The sequence below is a fragment of the Chironomus tepperi genome, unplaced genomic scaffold, assembly GCF_022539635.2.
Source record: "Chironomus tepperi strain 1889 unplaced genomic scaffold, CSIRO-AGI_Ctep_v1 contig_260, whole genome shotgun sequence".
NCBI classification, from domain to species: Eukaryota; Metazoa; Arthropoda; class Insecta; order Diptera; family Chironomidae; genus Chironomus; species Chironomus tepperi.
Window position 1 is genome coordinate 233685 of NW_027226382.1, and position 16734 is coordinate 250418.

General features: G+C 32.3%; 1 protein-coding gene across 1 annotated transcript in view; it reads left to right on the forward strand.

Moving 5' to 3' along the window:
* Stacl (SH3 and cysteine-rich domain-containing protein) overlaps positions 1–16734 on the forward strand; it is a 173764-nt gene that overhangs the window by 81237 nt on the left and 75793 nt on the right. The window contains 6 exon segments of the mRNA XM_070641878.1: positions 2148–2254; positions 2341–2448; positions 4799–5161; positions 10660–10845; positions 10979–11107; positions 11364–11510. Of these exon segments, the coding sequence (XP_070497979.1) occupies positions 2148–2254; positions 2341–2448; positions 4799–5161; positions 10660–10845; positions 10979–11107; positions 11364–11510 (1040 nt within the window).

A 16734-nucleotide genomic window follows, 5' to 3' on the forward strand; every position in this document is an offset into this window, starting at 1 on the left:
ATAAAGCATACAAAAGCATCTTTGATTAATGATACAATATCAAAGACTGACAACAGTTTAATTTTACATATTGAACGACATGGAAACCGCAATTTTCCCTTTGATGTTCCTTTATTTTCACAGCATGATGAGAGTATCAAGTGGAAAATTGCCAAAATTCGGCAGATTTTATTGGATCAGCTCAGTTTTTCAATGTAAACAGTTAAAATTAAATTTCAAATGTGGGATAATCTGAGTGCTTTTGGGCGTACAGTAAATATGGCACTGATTTGCAATTTTCCATTCAAATGAATCAAGTAATTGAGTTGTATTCAGCAACTTTTATATTTTCGTCCTTCCGAGGATTTGAATATTTCTATTGAAAATGTATCGCACACGACATTTTGTGATAAAAGCTTTATGTAGCATCGTGTCAGGGTTTGAAAAATTTATATAAATTATTGAAGATGAAGAAAGGAATATTTAGCATGCAGGAGGTATTTGGTCATCAGAAATGAATTAAGTTCTCAAGAATGGTAAATTTTCCACAGGAAATTAAATTTCTTCATTTTTAAAGAAATGATTTGATGAACTCAAAAGAATATTAAATATCCTAGGGTACAATCCCATCAAGCATGACATGCAGAAATTCATCGTCCTTGCTTGGTTGGGATTCTATGGGGAATATGCTTAAAATTTTAATGCAAGTCATTTTTAATTCCATTCTCAACGTTGAAAAGTTTCAGTAAAAAAGGACTTCAATTTGAGATTTGCTATTATTACTAAAAGGGGGTGGAGCTTAGACAGGAACGACAGACATAATGACAATTCCTCATGATTATATTTATTATAATTTTCTTTGCAAACTGAAGCACTGAATGCGATACATTAAATATTATTCATACATAGTAACACGAGAAAAAAAGCATGTCTATGAATAGCAGTTTTCAAGTACATACAACATTAGGGGACGTCCTATTGTGACGTCTAACATATGATGGAGGAAATTTTTAATCTGAAATTTTATGAATTCAAATTTAAGAGTGACCGATGTCTCAGCATCTATAAATTCTCAAGTTAGGAATAAAATTGAGATCTAGACTGAACTTTTAGAGGAGTTAGAGCAGTGTTGCCCAAACTTTTTACGCTTTCCTTCACCTTGGTGGTAAGCAACGACCTAAAACTCCTTAAGGCTCATGACAATAGAAAGAATTTTTAAGGCACATTAGAGTGCCGCGGCACACAAATTGAACAACACTGACTACAAATTGAGAATATCCCAGAAAATTCAAAGTTTGCATAGAAACTCCTTATTCGATACATTCCCACATTCTACAAAAATCAACTCCTGACAACAACCCTGATTGACGTCATTTTTAAGCTACACCTTAAAAAGATAAATAAAATAAAAATGAACATGAGTTTTTTCAGAATTCCGAAATCATAGAAAAAGTTTATACAAATAGTGGATGATATAAGGTTATTGCTGTATATCTATGAGCTCTTTTTATAGAAATCTTTCAAATGTAATTTGAAATGAAAGCATGAAAGCATACCCCCCGGAAAAAATGATAAATATTTTGTGAAACTGTTGTCATAGCATGAAAGATGTAGAAAAATTTTAATGCTACATAAATCTGGTCATGAATAAAGTAAAGGAATTGTGTATTTATGATGAAATTTCAAGGGAAATTCGGATAATGTGTTTGAATTTGCTGCTGTTTTGACTGCTGTGTAATTATTTCAGATTAATGCTATAATTACATTGATTGTGGGTCGAAAGAATCGATTGAATTCCTACCAGAATTTATACAGACCTTTTTGATCCTACGAACCACCCCTAAATGTGTTGAAAGCTTTAAAATTAGATTCAAATCAGGAATTTAAATGCTTGTAAAGCTATAAAAAGTCATTACCATATAATTACATTTCCAATACATTTGTTTGAGCATATTTAAAATTTTTTGAGGTCAGAGCACTCCAAACTACAATGCAGCAATAATAAATGAGCAATATTCGCTCCAAGAATGAAATTTGAGACTGAAAATCACGCAATTTTCATTCTCTCATTTTCATTTCTACTCTGTTGTGCATGCAACAAGTTGTGTGCGCATGTAAATGGATACATGTTGCTGAATTAATTTTCAACTCTCTTTCTCTGATTTCAGTTTCCGATTTTACTGACACGCTAGCGCAACTTTATGAGAAACATGCGGAGGAGTTGCAGGTTGTCGTCTCCAATTTTCGAAAAAAGAATGGTGAATTAAGGAAAGAGGTTCGTGAAACTTTTTAATTTGATCCATCTGCATCGTGATCTAACTATCTATTTCCATTTCCATTCTATTGTCTAATTTATAACAGCGGCCAGCATGCCAATCAACTCTATTTCATGCATGGGAAACTTTCCTACAAGAGGTCGAAGCTGATTCGCAATCAACAAGTGAATTGTCCAACTTGCTATCGAAACAAGTAAGTTACATGCATACCATACATTTACATATTATTCACTAGAGTCTGCATATGGATTCAACATTTATTTTTAAAATATTTTCATTGCATTTTTGCAGCTCATTGAATTAAAATAATTGTCTGTTTTTGTTGCTGTTGCCATATCACAATACAGGACTTTTTTTTTCATGAACTTTTATGGTTTAATAAGGCTGTTGTCATGATGATAAAAACAAACAAAATGTATTCAAATGCGGTTTTCTGCAGTGGAGGATTATTTCGTCATTTAAATTAGTTATTTGATGATTATTATTAAGTTATTTGAGAAGCTTTTGGATATACTTCTGAAATTTAAGTCCATGCTCGGTCACGAAGCTTCTAAGGCTCTGTTAAAGCTCTTTTATTAACACTAAATAGAAGTCGACTTCATGTGAGATCCATATGGCTTCCAGATAGAGCCTGCTTCTATTTGATGTTTATAAGAGCCTTTAAAACTGATTAGCGGAGCCTGCTTGTTGAAACTTAACTTTGATGGTCCATTGAGGGGGCCGTTTAGAAATTCACTTATTACGTTCGCTTTTTAGGGGGAGGGGGTCATAGGATTTTGTAACAGACTCAATTAAAAATTTTTGTTTTTTTTGTAACGACATTTTGTAACGAGGGGGATTGTGGGGGGTCTAGAAATTACGTTTTTTGCGTAACGTAATTAGTAACGGCCCCTTGGTGCTTAATGACTTCAGTTTTGACTGTATAACAAAGATTTCCGGTCGTATACTCTTACGACTAAGCATACGGAGTGATTAGAAGTGCTTTACCTGGAAACTGCAACACTTTTTCATTTGTACTTCATTTCCGACACTTACTGTAGACCAAAACAAACATTTCCATATTAAAATTTCATTTTCAAATGATATGTCAAAATCAGGACATTCCACAAGATTTTATTTCTTAGACATTTACTAATTCCAACAATGATTTACCTGAAGACTTTTTTGTCGTGAAATAAAATGTTTGAAATTTTGTCACGCACAGATTTTTCTCTCAATTGTATTAAAATTTTTAATTATTATTCAGTGAAATGGAAAATGAAGAAAATTTGATTACAATTGAAACACAAAGGATAGTTCAATTAAATGGCTGACCTAGTTCTTTTTTTTGCTCATTTAAAGTTATAATTGAATACCTTGAATGGGTAGGACATTTTGTAAAGCTTAAAGATTTTAATTGTATAGTTTTGGCTGGTTGCAAAATTGTAGAGGACTTTTAAAGTCAGAGAAAACGAGAGACTGCTAAATGTAATCATTTTAAAGGTTTAAGTCTTGACTTCTTAAAAACAAAATAAGTTTTTGGGTTTTCTATAGGCTTCTCGTTTTAATGAGAACCCTTTTTTTTGCCTGAGGACCAGATTCGGTGAAATTCGGTCAGACTAGACTCACAACAACATTGACCAGGATTTTTCACATTTTACATGCCGTGTGGCTTTCAAGATTAAATGCAAAAAATCATTAATTAATCTAGTTTCTCAGGTTCAGCACATTCAATTTAATGCACTTTAGACGTGTCAATTTCAATTCTTACTTAAACTCAGGAAAAGAATCTAGACCGAGTAATCAGAAAGTTTTACTTACAACTAATTGATGTCTTTCATCTACCTCTAATGATTCTTTCTTTTCTAATGAGAAAAATTATAAAGTCCGTAGAAATAAATTACAATTTACATTGCTTTCATTTTTTTTTAAGATCATTACTGTCCTTAAAAACAAAACCTTAAAAGATAATGAGGAGAAGAGATTATGAAAATTTATTTTAAGGACGTGTTGAACGTTTCATTTTCTTAAGTTTACTTGTTAGAAATGAGAAAGTAATAGACACTGAGGTACAATTGGTATTTACGTCAGTGGTTGGCAATCTTTTGTTTTCGGTACACCTTGGTAGTAAGCCTCGACCGAAAGCGCACACGACATTCTGTCTATGGTGTTTTCAAAATTTTTTTGCGGAGCACAGGTTGCCTAATACTGCTATACGTAATTTGATTGTCTACAATTTGAAAACTCCAATTAAAAAATAGACCCGAGTGTCACAGGTCAGTTATTGATTGAAAACCTGGCATAAAGTCGACATGAGTCTAGTATAGTGCCGAATTAAAGCCTAATCACGCTAACCTAGTGCTGAGTTTTGTATCAAACAATCAGTTTGTGCTATTCGGAAGGAGCTTAAAGAAAGCAACAAGTCATTTACTTGAAACTCTAAAATTACTGCAGGCATAATGGCACAGCAATTCATCACATCATCCCATATTCAACTTCCATATAAAATACAATTTAATGTGCTTAAAATCACCATATTTCATCTCTTAATCTTTATCTCACAGGTTTCCCGTCCACTCTTGGAACGTTCATTTCACCGCAAGGTGCAAAGTCGTAAAGTTTTTACGCATCGTGAATCATTTGAAACGATTGTAGCAAAGACTGAAGAGAAATTATCAAAGTGCCGAATCGATTATAAACAATGCTACAGTGCGCATCGACAAAATCCAACACAGCATTCCCTAATGCAATATATCGATTCACATAATGCATACGTTCAACAATTGCATGCAACAAACGCCATGCTTGAAGCATACAATTGTGACACGATACCGCAATTGCTACAGGAACTGGAGGAAATATATAATGATTTATGTAATATTGTTGCTGAGGCAATTGTGCAAGGTGCAGAAGCCATATCAGCACGTGTAAGTATAAAACTTAAATATCATCATTATGGAACTAACAACATCATTATCCTTTATTGTGTGCTAGATGAGCACATAAATTATGCTTTATATTTTTTATGGAATACATAAGAATACATAACTTAAACAATACAAAGCGGAACCACTTGATGGGAAAGGGAGGAAAAAAATTAATTAAAATTTTTCCCTATCGCTGTTGTTTGAAGCTCATAAATTACAAGTAAAACAAATGATGATGTAGTAGAGGAGATACTTATAAGGGTCGGAATACAGAGGATTATATGTTTAGGAGGAAAATAATTGAGATTATAATTTTAAATAGAAATCGAGGTGAAAAGTTTACAGCTTTTTATCATTGACCTGTTTGGGACGAAGTGTAGGCATATTGTTGAAATTTGGGAAGCTTAAGATGAATGTTGTGGATATAAATAGATTAGAGTATGATTATTTTAGTCACAACATCCGTAGAATCGACTTTAATCGGTGAATGGGGAACTTTGATAAGTAGTTCCAAAAAAATAACAAACCCGATCGGTTCAAGTTTTTCATGACAGCCAGGAAGCTGCAACATGACATCCTAGTGGATAGCTACTGAGAAATTTGTTTTTCAGTCGTAATAATGCAGCCATTTGATTGCTACGAATGATTAGTGTTGATCAGAAAAAATGTCAAAAATGACAGAACTGACAAAAGTGACAAACTTTTTCACCTGAGTTGTCCACGACCTGAAGTAGGCTTTGAACGCTGTGTCAAAAAGCGTTTTAAATTCTTCGATCAAGCACAACGACTTTTCTGTCCTGAAACAACGCAAACTTACAATATGTAAGCTCATTAATTGCTAGGAAACTTACATTTTAATTAAGCAAGATGAGCTGAAAACACAAAACTTTCGTTATAAGCTTTTTAAAGCTCTTTTAAATCATGTTGGATTTAAAAAGCCAAACAGAAAAGTTTCTTTAAATTTAATTTTTTAAAAATTATAAGTAGTTGTTAAGTTCTTCTTATTCAAGTTTTGAGGCTAAGAGCTATCTTTTTCTATCTTCCTATTAATTTTCCTTGTCTACGTATATATACGTATATTTAAAGAACAAAAATATACTTGAATACGTATACTTACGTTATTTATTTTGTTAAAAATGATCGCTCAAATTAGAAGTCAAAAGTGGTACATTGTACAGATCAATTGTGATCTGTTTACATGACCGTTACAAAAATTTTTCTTTTTGACAATAGATAACAGTCACCTGAAATTGGCTACGTATACCTACGTATAAAATATACATTTGCAATACGAGCTTGCTACCTTAAATGAATACTTACTTCGCTTGTCGTACAGAGCAATTGTGATCCTCGAAGATGAGCATTGCTCTCTATCTTTAACAGGCAAAGATTACTTACCTTAAATATACTAGAGAGCATGCTCTTTGCCTACTAGGGATCGTTGGCTTCAACCAACCAATTCCCAACAACAAGTGCATGTCAAGTCAACTTTAATATATGTCTGTAATTACGAAACAAAATGATATCTATGGTACCGTGCTAATTAAGATATATTCTACACATGAATACTCAAACTTACTTGTTTGTATACATAAACTTTTCAAAATATCTCAAAATATGCAATTTTTCCTCAACAAAATTTAATACATCCAAGTCAAAATTTAATATCAAAATCTCATGGCAATAAGCCATATACACAACATGGTCGTATATCAATAAATTCTATGAATGAAAATGTGAAAAAGTTTTCTCACAGACGACATTCAATTAAGTCAGTCTGATAGACATTCTCGTATGAGAATTCGTCACAACAATTATGAGAATCAACAGACATGTTATGAAACTTCTTATCTTAATTTGCATCGTTTCTGTCATTTTGTGACTTTCGTTTACGTGCACAGAATGATGAAGAAATTCGGGTCAATAAAATAAGAACCGAATAATAATTCTTGCGTGATAATCATAATAAAGAGAAAATTTGTCACAAAGTTACATGGATGAGCTGTAAATTAGATGCTAATTGTCAGATATGTTTGAAATTTGAAGAGTAATTACGTTCAGGAATTATAGCTTATTTGCATCTACAAGATAAATACAGACATCATCAATTAGAATTACAATTTTATCATCAAATCTTACTTCCATTAGCTTTCCATAATATCCCATCCAAATAAAGCTTGATCCATTGTTTCAACACTTTATAGTACACATAGTAAAGGAATTAGAGCCTCTCAATTGCAGATAGATTTACACTAAAACAACAAACCAATTTCAGTCTCATTGGACTCAAGTAGCCTTTCAATAATAAATAAGGATAAATGTCTATATACAGAGTGAAGAAATGCAGCCATTTATTTCCTCTGCCTTTTTATTGAGAAGGACGCATGGGCATTTACTGGAAAATAAAGACATATTTGTCACATACAGATGCTTGAAAAAGGAAAAAGGATCCTGAATTCTGTAACCTACTCATTTTACATGTTTCTCATTTATTTTAATGATGATGATGGTGTATGCACACAGATATACAATGATGTACTCAAATATTGTTCATCCATCTGTACATATGGTGTTATTACCCGTCGTAGAATGTTAGAAGAATAACCCTCAAATGTTTATATTCTGTATGTGATGTTAAGGAGTATAGACAGAAGTAAATTGATACCTGAAATTTACATGAAGTTGTGTGGCATGTCAGCGACAGTTTTGTTTTTGTTTCCTTTGTGAGAGTTTTGGAAGGAAGTGTTGATGAAGCTTTGGATATTTACTGATTGCTTCTAGTGTATGGAATTGGAATTGAATGTAATCAAGTCTTAGAATCCTCACAATATTTCCTTAATCTGAGGAAGGATTTCACCAAGCCTGGTATCGATTCTAAGTAACACTGACCTGGAACCGGATCTTTGGGATATTTTTACGCCGAGTACTTCAATTAAAATGCAAGGAATCTTCGAGTACATCCTTTAATTCCCAAAATTGAACTTTTCTCCTTTCCATGGCACAAGCATGCAACTCGAAAAGGCTCGACTCACGCACATCGTAAATTGATTGTTGTGAAGTTTACTTGTCCTTCCTACCTGATGCTTTTTAGATTAAATTTGAGGTGTAAAATAAAATTGCTGTACATTCAATTTGGGCAGTCCATATTTTTCATTGGTTTGGCGCTTTTGTGAGACTTGCAGCACTTTATATACTCATTTAAAGTTTAATTTCAATTAATTTTTGAGATAATGTCAACTACCTTGGAGGTATCAACCTATAAAGTCATTACAATAAATTTTTCAGCACCTTTTCTGAAATTGATGAGAAATATCTAGCATCAACTAAATGATACCCATCAAATTTTGTTCCATATACTTTTATTATTTTCCTCTGGCATTTAAGTCTTTAGGTTATTTACCCACATGCTCTCCATATGTGCATCATTAAATATTCATGCAATTAGCTAAATGGCAATTTCCAATTTCCTGTCGTCTGCATTTTTGGTTTCATGAGTGAATTAAGCTATTTCTACGTTTTATTGGGTGAAAGTTCGTGTATCGTGTGGCTGCTTTTAATGAATTTCTGTGGTATATCCTTCAAAAGGCTTGTGAAATTGATGTCGATATTCGTCTAATGAATTATTCTAATAAATCAGGATATTAGGGGATGCCTGATAGGATCAAAATTACCAGTGATGTTTAAATAATTAGGAATTACAGCATCAAGTCATTAAATTCCCTACAAAGTCAAGCTTGCCACAAATGCAACGAATGAATTTGCCCCAAAAGCATCTCACAAAAGCAATAAAACGTTTTCAGCACTAAATAAATATATTCATTTATTCTCCGACCAATTCCAATTAAATAAGCCCATAATAATAATACACAACCAGTCCAATCTCATGAATAAATAGTGTCATTAAGAACAAAAGAGGAAATCGTATCGGTCCTCTGACATTTAGAAAATGACTCCATAGAATTTGTATTTGAAAACATTTCCGTCTGCGTATCTCCTGTCCATTACAAATGTTGAAAAAAGGGAAATTAATTTGAAAAAGCTCGTCATTAATTAATTGACGCAATATTTATGCTTGTGCCACCCACATTAATTTTGACTAGAGAAATTCAAATTGATTGTTGTGAATTTATGGTGTTTTGAATAGAATTGCAGTTTTGAATAGCACATCGTAAAATTGAGGATTTGGAACTAAAATGATTCAATTTAATAATTTTGGAGAATTTCAGACTTTAATGCTGGACGTCATATGTTAACCGAGTGACACATATGAAAAAGATTCTGATATGGTAATATGGCAGTAATAGTCATTTAATGCTATTTAAAGCAGCCAAGGCTAATTCAGTACCGTTTGTGTTAATCGGGTAAGAGCCCAGAGACCACAAAATTGAAAGATCTAGCTCTAGCTTAGGCCGACGTGACTCTGATTTGGTACCGATTCAGAACCAGAGTAACGTTATCATGAATCTGATTTGGTGCTTGATTCGTTCCAGATTCAGAACCAGAGTCACGCGGTCCTGACTTCGATTTAGTGCCGAATTCGAAACCAGAGTTACGCCTGCCAGTTGTCGGATTTAAGACTATCCACTATCCGACTTATGCTATTCGGGTCCACTCTCATTTAACTTCCGTCGATTAACAAACCACAAAAATTATTTAATAGCATCATTTCATTTATGTTTCTTTGTGTCCTCCCACGTCAAACAATAATAAAAGAATATGGAAAGAATATTGCTAGTTAAACATTAAGTTAGTCATACATCTACTAAACTCAAAAAAAGATGAAAAAAAGAAGAGAAATTGAATGAATTATGAAGAATTTATCTCTCAACATGACATGAAAAAACAACGTTATACACACAATAATTTCTAATTTTGTGTTATGATACTCATAGAGATGGAATATATTATGAGGGGAGACGATTCTATTAAGGAATATATAGTTGTGCATAATTTATGAGATTCTTTGTTAGTATAAATGATGAATTTTACTATTCTGTACCAAATATTGTACCCTTGCTATGAGTTTATCTGGAATTATAGCTTGTGATGCTGATTGTTCATAAATGGACTTCATAAATGATCTTCCAATACTACAGAGCATATTCTAAAAAGCACTTAGTGTTGAAATGTCCGAAAATCTGACCCTTGGTTAACTTGACTCTTGCCTGAGGCTGAATACGATCGGACCAGGCACGCAGGACTGAAGTCAGATTTACGCCCATTTCTACTCCGTGTGCTGTCACTGACTGTGACAGTGTTACTTCCAGCATTCATTGCCTTTCAAAATCTTATTTGTAAGAATTCTGATACTTATTCTAAGGGTCGACTGGAATTGACCCAGTTAGTAATCATATCATTAAATTCCAATATAATTTTCGATTTATTCGTTCATAAAACTTCATTCCAAGCACATAAATATTTAATATGTAGAAAATAGCAATCTAGACATAAAATTAATTAATAATTTCCTCGTATTTCCATTTCTTTTCATTTAACAGGCCATTGAGCAGTCAAAACGCTACGATAGTTTAGCTATTCAAAGTAAAAATATTAATGGGCAAACGGATCTCAGTAATTTTTCAAGAATTGTGCCCGTTCCGGCTAATCCATTGCGTGTCCCTAAGAAAATATTTGCACCACCCCACCCGCCACAGCCCGAGGGAGAAGAATCACTTGAATTTAATGTAAGTATTTTTTTTCGAGGTTTTAATGTAAATTTGAGTATATCCTATAACAATGAACCACTCTAAGCACTTAACATCACTCAATGATGTACTTAAAACTTTTTTTTGTTCTATTTTTGTATCCAACTTGTAGGACAATTTACCTCCTATATTTAAAAATGAGCTTGTCATTGAACGAGATGCGAGTCTCCAATTACGTCCATCGTTAGAGGCATTAAAACGTGAAGCACAGGATTTGGAGATTCAAATAAGACAATTACAGGTAAAATTACACAGAACAATTATTCATTTTTAATTGACAGAAGCTATCCGCCCTTAAAACATGCTATGGAAGTGGCTATTAGCTTATATTGTAATAATTGACACAAATGGCAATTAAAGTAAAAACCTACTCATCTTTCCATACTTAAAACGGACTTCCACCCTCTTTTATACATTTTCCACAGAAATGTCAATTAAGAATATTTTTCGACTTACATTTATGATGAATTAATCCTCTCAATCATGATGTTTTTTAGGACTCAATAGATGCTTTGGTTAGAAATCAGCAGCGTGGACTAGACAGTTCGTTATACAATAAGGCCAATGAATTACAGGAGGACATTTCAATGAAAAAGTTCGATTTGAGGGCGAAGCAAATTCATTTTTCAGCTGTAAAGGCACAGGTGAGTTGATATTGTGAAATTAAAGGATGTAAATGATGTATGACTTACATCTCATCAAGCAGAATTTATCAAATTTATGTACGTACTCAATATAAAGTCTTTTATCAAGTCATAAATAGAATTATTGTGGAAGTAAATAAGGAAATTCGGAAGGATTATGCCGCTCGTCTCATTTTGCCTATACAGACTGCTTTTGTGCTATTTAAATTGAAAGTTGAGGTGCTTGAATAAGCTGTATGAACATCTATGCTATGCCTTAATTCCGCTTGTAAAATTATCTTTTAAGATTTCTACAGCTTTTTATGAACGAAATTTCGAAGAATTGTTGTATTTAAATAATGATGAACAAGCCACTTGAGGATTACTATGAACTAATTTGAAATGTGCTGTAAATAACGTACTGAATAGGTTTTGTTCCATTGAATCACAGTCAGCTCTTAAATAATTCTTAATTATAATTTTAATGGCTTCATTGCTGAAACCTTACCTTTGAACTTTGAATTATGAATACTCACTATTCAGTAATTAATTAAGCTTGTAGATAGATAAAATTAGATTCTTGAATTTCAATTATTTCAAAAATCTCCGCTCAAAGGGTTTTGAAAATTTTATTTTACGACAGTAGAATGACAAAAACTTATCAGACTGAAGAGGGTTTCTTTCCTTTGATGTTTTAAACTCAAAGCGACTTCATATGAAAGCTTCTTCTTTTAGGTACAAAAATTGAAATAAGAAATTAAATTATTCTGATTTGGAGTTGTTCATGAAAGATTGGTGAAGAACCGTGAGATAATTTACATTCAATGTTTTTGCCATTTCTAGAACTCAATTCAAATGATTGAAAATTTATTGAAAAAAATGTACAATTTCCTTAGATCAATAACAGTTGACATCTGAGATAATGTGTTGATAATGTATCTAAAAATGACAGAATATACAGCTTTAAAATGTAGGGTGTGAGCAGAAGTGTCAGAATGACGCATTCTAAATGTTGATTAGCTGTTTTACAAGAGTATCTACTTTTGCGTAGGCATCACTTAAACATAGGCATTTCTGGTCCAAATGCAGCTTAGACCTTTTAAGAAATTTGAATGAATTCCATCGTTTGTTTCAAAGTTTAAAGCTATTGAATAGACAAATTAGAATGTATATTTTGAAATATGCCATAAGCCGACTAGTCTCTGGTTTAAAGCTGAATTTCATTAAAGATCCACGTGAGTGTTTCTTTTGAAGTTGGTCGGTAGTTGGCAACTCCATCATGTAGATACCGTCCTTAGTTAGCTTATCGCAGGTGCAATCAGGTCGGCTCTTACCGAATTATGGCCATTACTGACGACAGACGAATAGGCAGTAATAAAGCTGTTGTCAGTATGTGCTAATCGCGTATAGTTAAGGACATTCCTCAATTTTTAAAAGATTTCATTCCTTTGAAATCGTTCAAGATAAAGAATAATATTATTTTAAGGAACCTTAAATGCTTCATTAATTTGAGTGCACAATTCGTTTCCACATTTTCACATTCGATGTTAAGATAAATATTGTAGTACGCACAAGCACATGTGTTTCAAGGAATTCAATTTATCATCAAAACAAGACGTTTTTACTTTAAAATTTTACCATAAATTCTTCAACATTTTAAATTAAATTTTCAATTCCCCCGAAAACCTTTGAAGCAAAATGTTCAATCTTTCATAAATTTATGACCGTTTTTCTTCATTTCAACAGCGATGAGTTCTTAAAGAAAAATGAAAAGTAAATAACATAATGTAATATGAATATCAACGTCTCTATATTTTTACGCATTTATGCCTTAACATACAGCAGACATGGAAATAAGATGAAAATTCAAAAATATGTCAACGAAATAATTTTTCATGTTATTTGTTTTATCAATTTTTTATGAACGCACATAAAAATACGCTTCGATGTAGCTTATCATTCATTCCTTTGACTCTCCCTCCCGTTCTGCATCAACTTGTTTTATGTCTAATGTTTGTATTTTTATCAAAAAAATACTTTGAATGAATAAATTTTTATATAAATTTTCTGATTTATTTTTATAACATTGCGTATATTTAAGAACGATGTAGCATTACTCATTCATATTGTGTACAAGTGTGGGGGTATTAATGTCTTCATTCATAACTTTAAATGGGCATAGATTATCATTTTATTGCAAACTTATGAAGTGAAAAATTATTAGTCGAGATGAGATTAATGGGATGGAATTTGTTTGAAGGATTTCTTAAGGAGAGAGAAGGGTACAGTAATAAAGTTTGTGTCCTAAAATAGAACGGTTAATGATTTTTCCAATCTGTTGCTTTTTCAAGGCTGATACATTCATCAATGATAAAAAATTCATATGCTGGACATTTTTTGTCCTCTTTATTAATATGCAGAGTTCGAATTTGCCTTGAACTTTATATGGAGTCGGGTGTACTTGAGACGACTTTTGTACGATACGAGGACATAAACTTTCAAATCAATACTTTATTCTTTTATGGACGGCATATGAAGGTCTTGAATATTGATCTTATTTGAATTTTGGTGTTTTTCAACATTTTTCCATTACGAACTATCGTCGCTGGCCATACAGAACAATTATGGTTCATGGCCACCGATAGATGAGACCTGAAATAGGCTTTCACTTGTCAACTTCCACTCCAATCTTTTAGCTTGAAAATAAAGATGGCAACTTGCTAGGCAAACGCGCCCTGTATTAATCAGAGCCTCATTTGACTCCATCCTACTATATGGCTTGGATTGACGGTATCGATCGCGAGAATTTGACGTTGTTCACATGATGCAGTTAAGCAAATTGTGCCATAAAGTCACATATATTTCGGATTCATAGAGTATACATATTAATGAGCCATATAAATATGTAAAGTTTTGAATTTCATTAATAAATGTCATAAATGTGAATTTCACCATCAATATTTTGTTGCTCTACTCACAAAAACTTCCAGACAAGCTTACAATGAAACCCTGAATGAAATAAAAAATAATCTCATTCAAAACAAGGAACAATATCAATTTGAAGGAAATAAGGAGCACAAATTGTAAATACTATAAGAATTTTAAATCCTCTTCATTTAACCATAAGCTGCTTTCGTGGTCCTTCAATGAATGTTTGAAAAACGATTGTAGATTTATGTTTTCCTGCTCTTTATGGTATTTAAAAGGAAGGACTGAGGAGGAAATGATGACAATAAAATTGTTTTTATTGAGAGTACAAATTTATTAAGCGGAAATAGGAAATAAAAAAAAAAGTCGAAGGATATTGAAATTTTAAGGACAACGAATTCATTTCTGGTTCAATTTGATCTTAATCCATCAATCAGCACCAGTTGCTCTGCTTTGGGTTGTGACTTGATTCTGTTTATTTCCTGGAATTTGATGTTTTATTTCGAACTTTTTGTGAATTTTTGAATTAACTCCGCGGAGGAGCTATCTTCATGTGTCTCGCTCGGGAACTTATATTCAAATGACCTCTTTTGCATACTATTTACATGCTGACTATATCACCACCTACAAACACCTTATCTACGTCATCATACAATGCTAATGATGCTATTTACTGCTTTTTACTGCTATGATTATATTCCGTTTGATTTACGTGTCTACATTTAATCAAGACGGCTGGAAAATTTATGGTCGATGTTGTGAAAAATTTTTTAATTTATTCATTTTTTTACTTCTGCAAATGTGTATTTTATTACTTTTTTATTTTCGTGATATTAATAGGATTTCTTATTTTTTTATTCGAGGAAATGACATGCTTATATAGAGACATTAGAGACATAATGTAGAAATCAAAAATATACTTTCTAATTTTCACAAAATTCATAAGTGAGAAAAAATAAGTAAGTTCCATACAGTTCAACAACCTTCAGTTGGTTCATGCTACTCACTTACTTCCACCACCATATTTTTTTCTATTAAGTCATTCATATATTGAAATTTTATGGAACCTCTCCTAATTATATTTTATGAACATTATTATCAGTGAACGGCATCTTCATAATGGCTCCATTTTGTGCTTTTGACATGCATTGAACCATTATTTTTGTGCTGTTGCTCTTCATTGTTCTGTTTCATGCAAATTTTCTAGATTTTTAACGATTGACAGATAAAATTTAGAAAATCAGAATAAATTTATAAAACTTATAATAAAGTTCTGGTTTGAGCGTCATTGACGACCATCGAGAATCTATAAAAATTTACCCTGCATCTGTAATGATCGAAATAAAGCATGCAAAAGTCAGATAAGCATGCAAAAGTCAATCAAAGATACCGGAACCGGGTTTGAGACTGAGATGGAGATCGAGACAGTGACTGAGATCGACACAATTAAGAATTAAGATCGAGACTATCAAGGATTTCTTTGAAGTCTCGATATCTACAAGACTGAAAAGTCTTAATTTCGATCTTGACATCATTTATAAGGTTGAAGATGGCGTGGATAATGATAATGCTGATGATTATGTTTTAAAATATAGTTAAAGAAAAATTCTCAAGTTTTTATTGCATGGTCATTTAAAAAGATATGAAAAGTAATTGGCATTAGGAATGTAATTGAAGGAAATATGGAATGAAGTCATTAATTTTACAATTTACTCAGGATATTAATGTCAGTACAAATTTCTTGAGGATTATGCGCTTATCATGCTTAAGATTAAAGTGTTTTTGTCATATCAATATTTTGTAATTCTAGCTGTGAATGACCAAATCAGCAGTAAATAACTGAAACTGGAATAATCATTAAAATAAATCTACGATACTTTATGTAACATGGATAAATTAAAGACTAATAAAAGTTTTCAGATTATTTCACATTTCAAACAAGATAAACTCTTTATGCAACACAAATAAAAGGATAAATTTACAAATTTTCATGCTTAACGAGAATGATGCTGGTGTGGGAGACATAAACTTTTTTTTCATCTCATTACTCTACAATTAATGAGACAAAATCGAGTTGATAAAAAAATAGCAAGAAAAAATTTTCATTTTTATGTTTGCTGGATGTTTACTGTTTTTTAATTAGTTAATGCATGCTCAATGGTGAATTCAGTAAATATCAAATTTTGAAGTCGACACTGATGTTGGAAGAAGAATCGAGTTGGATCCAGAGTTGTCAGGATTCCAATGTTGAGGTGTCTCGACTGGAGTCCGAACTCCAAAAGAGACTTCCAGATTCTAGATAACTAAGGTTGGATCA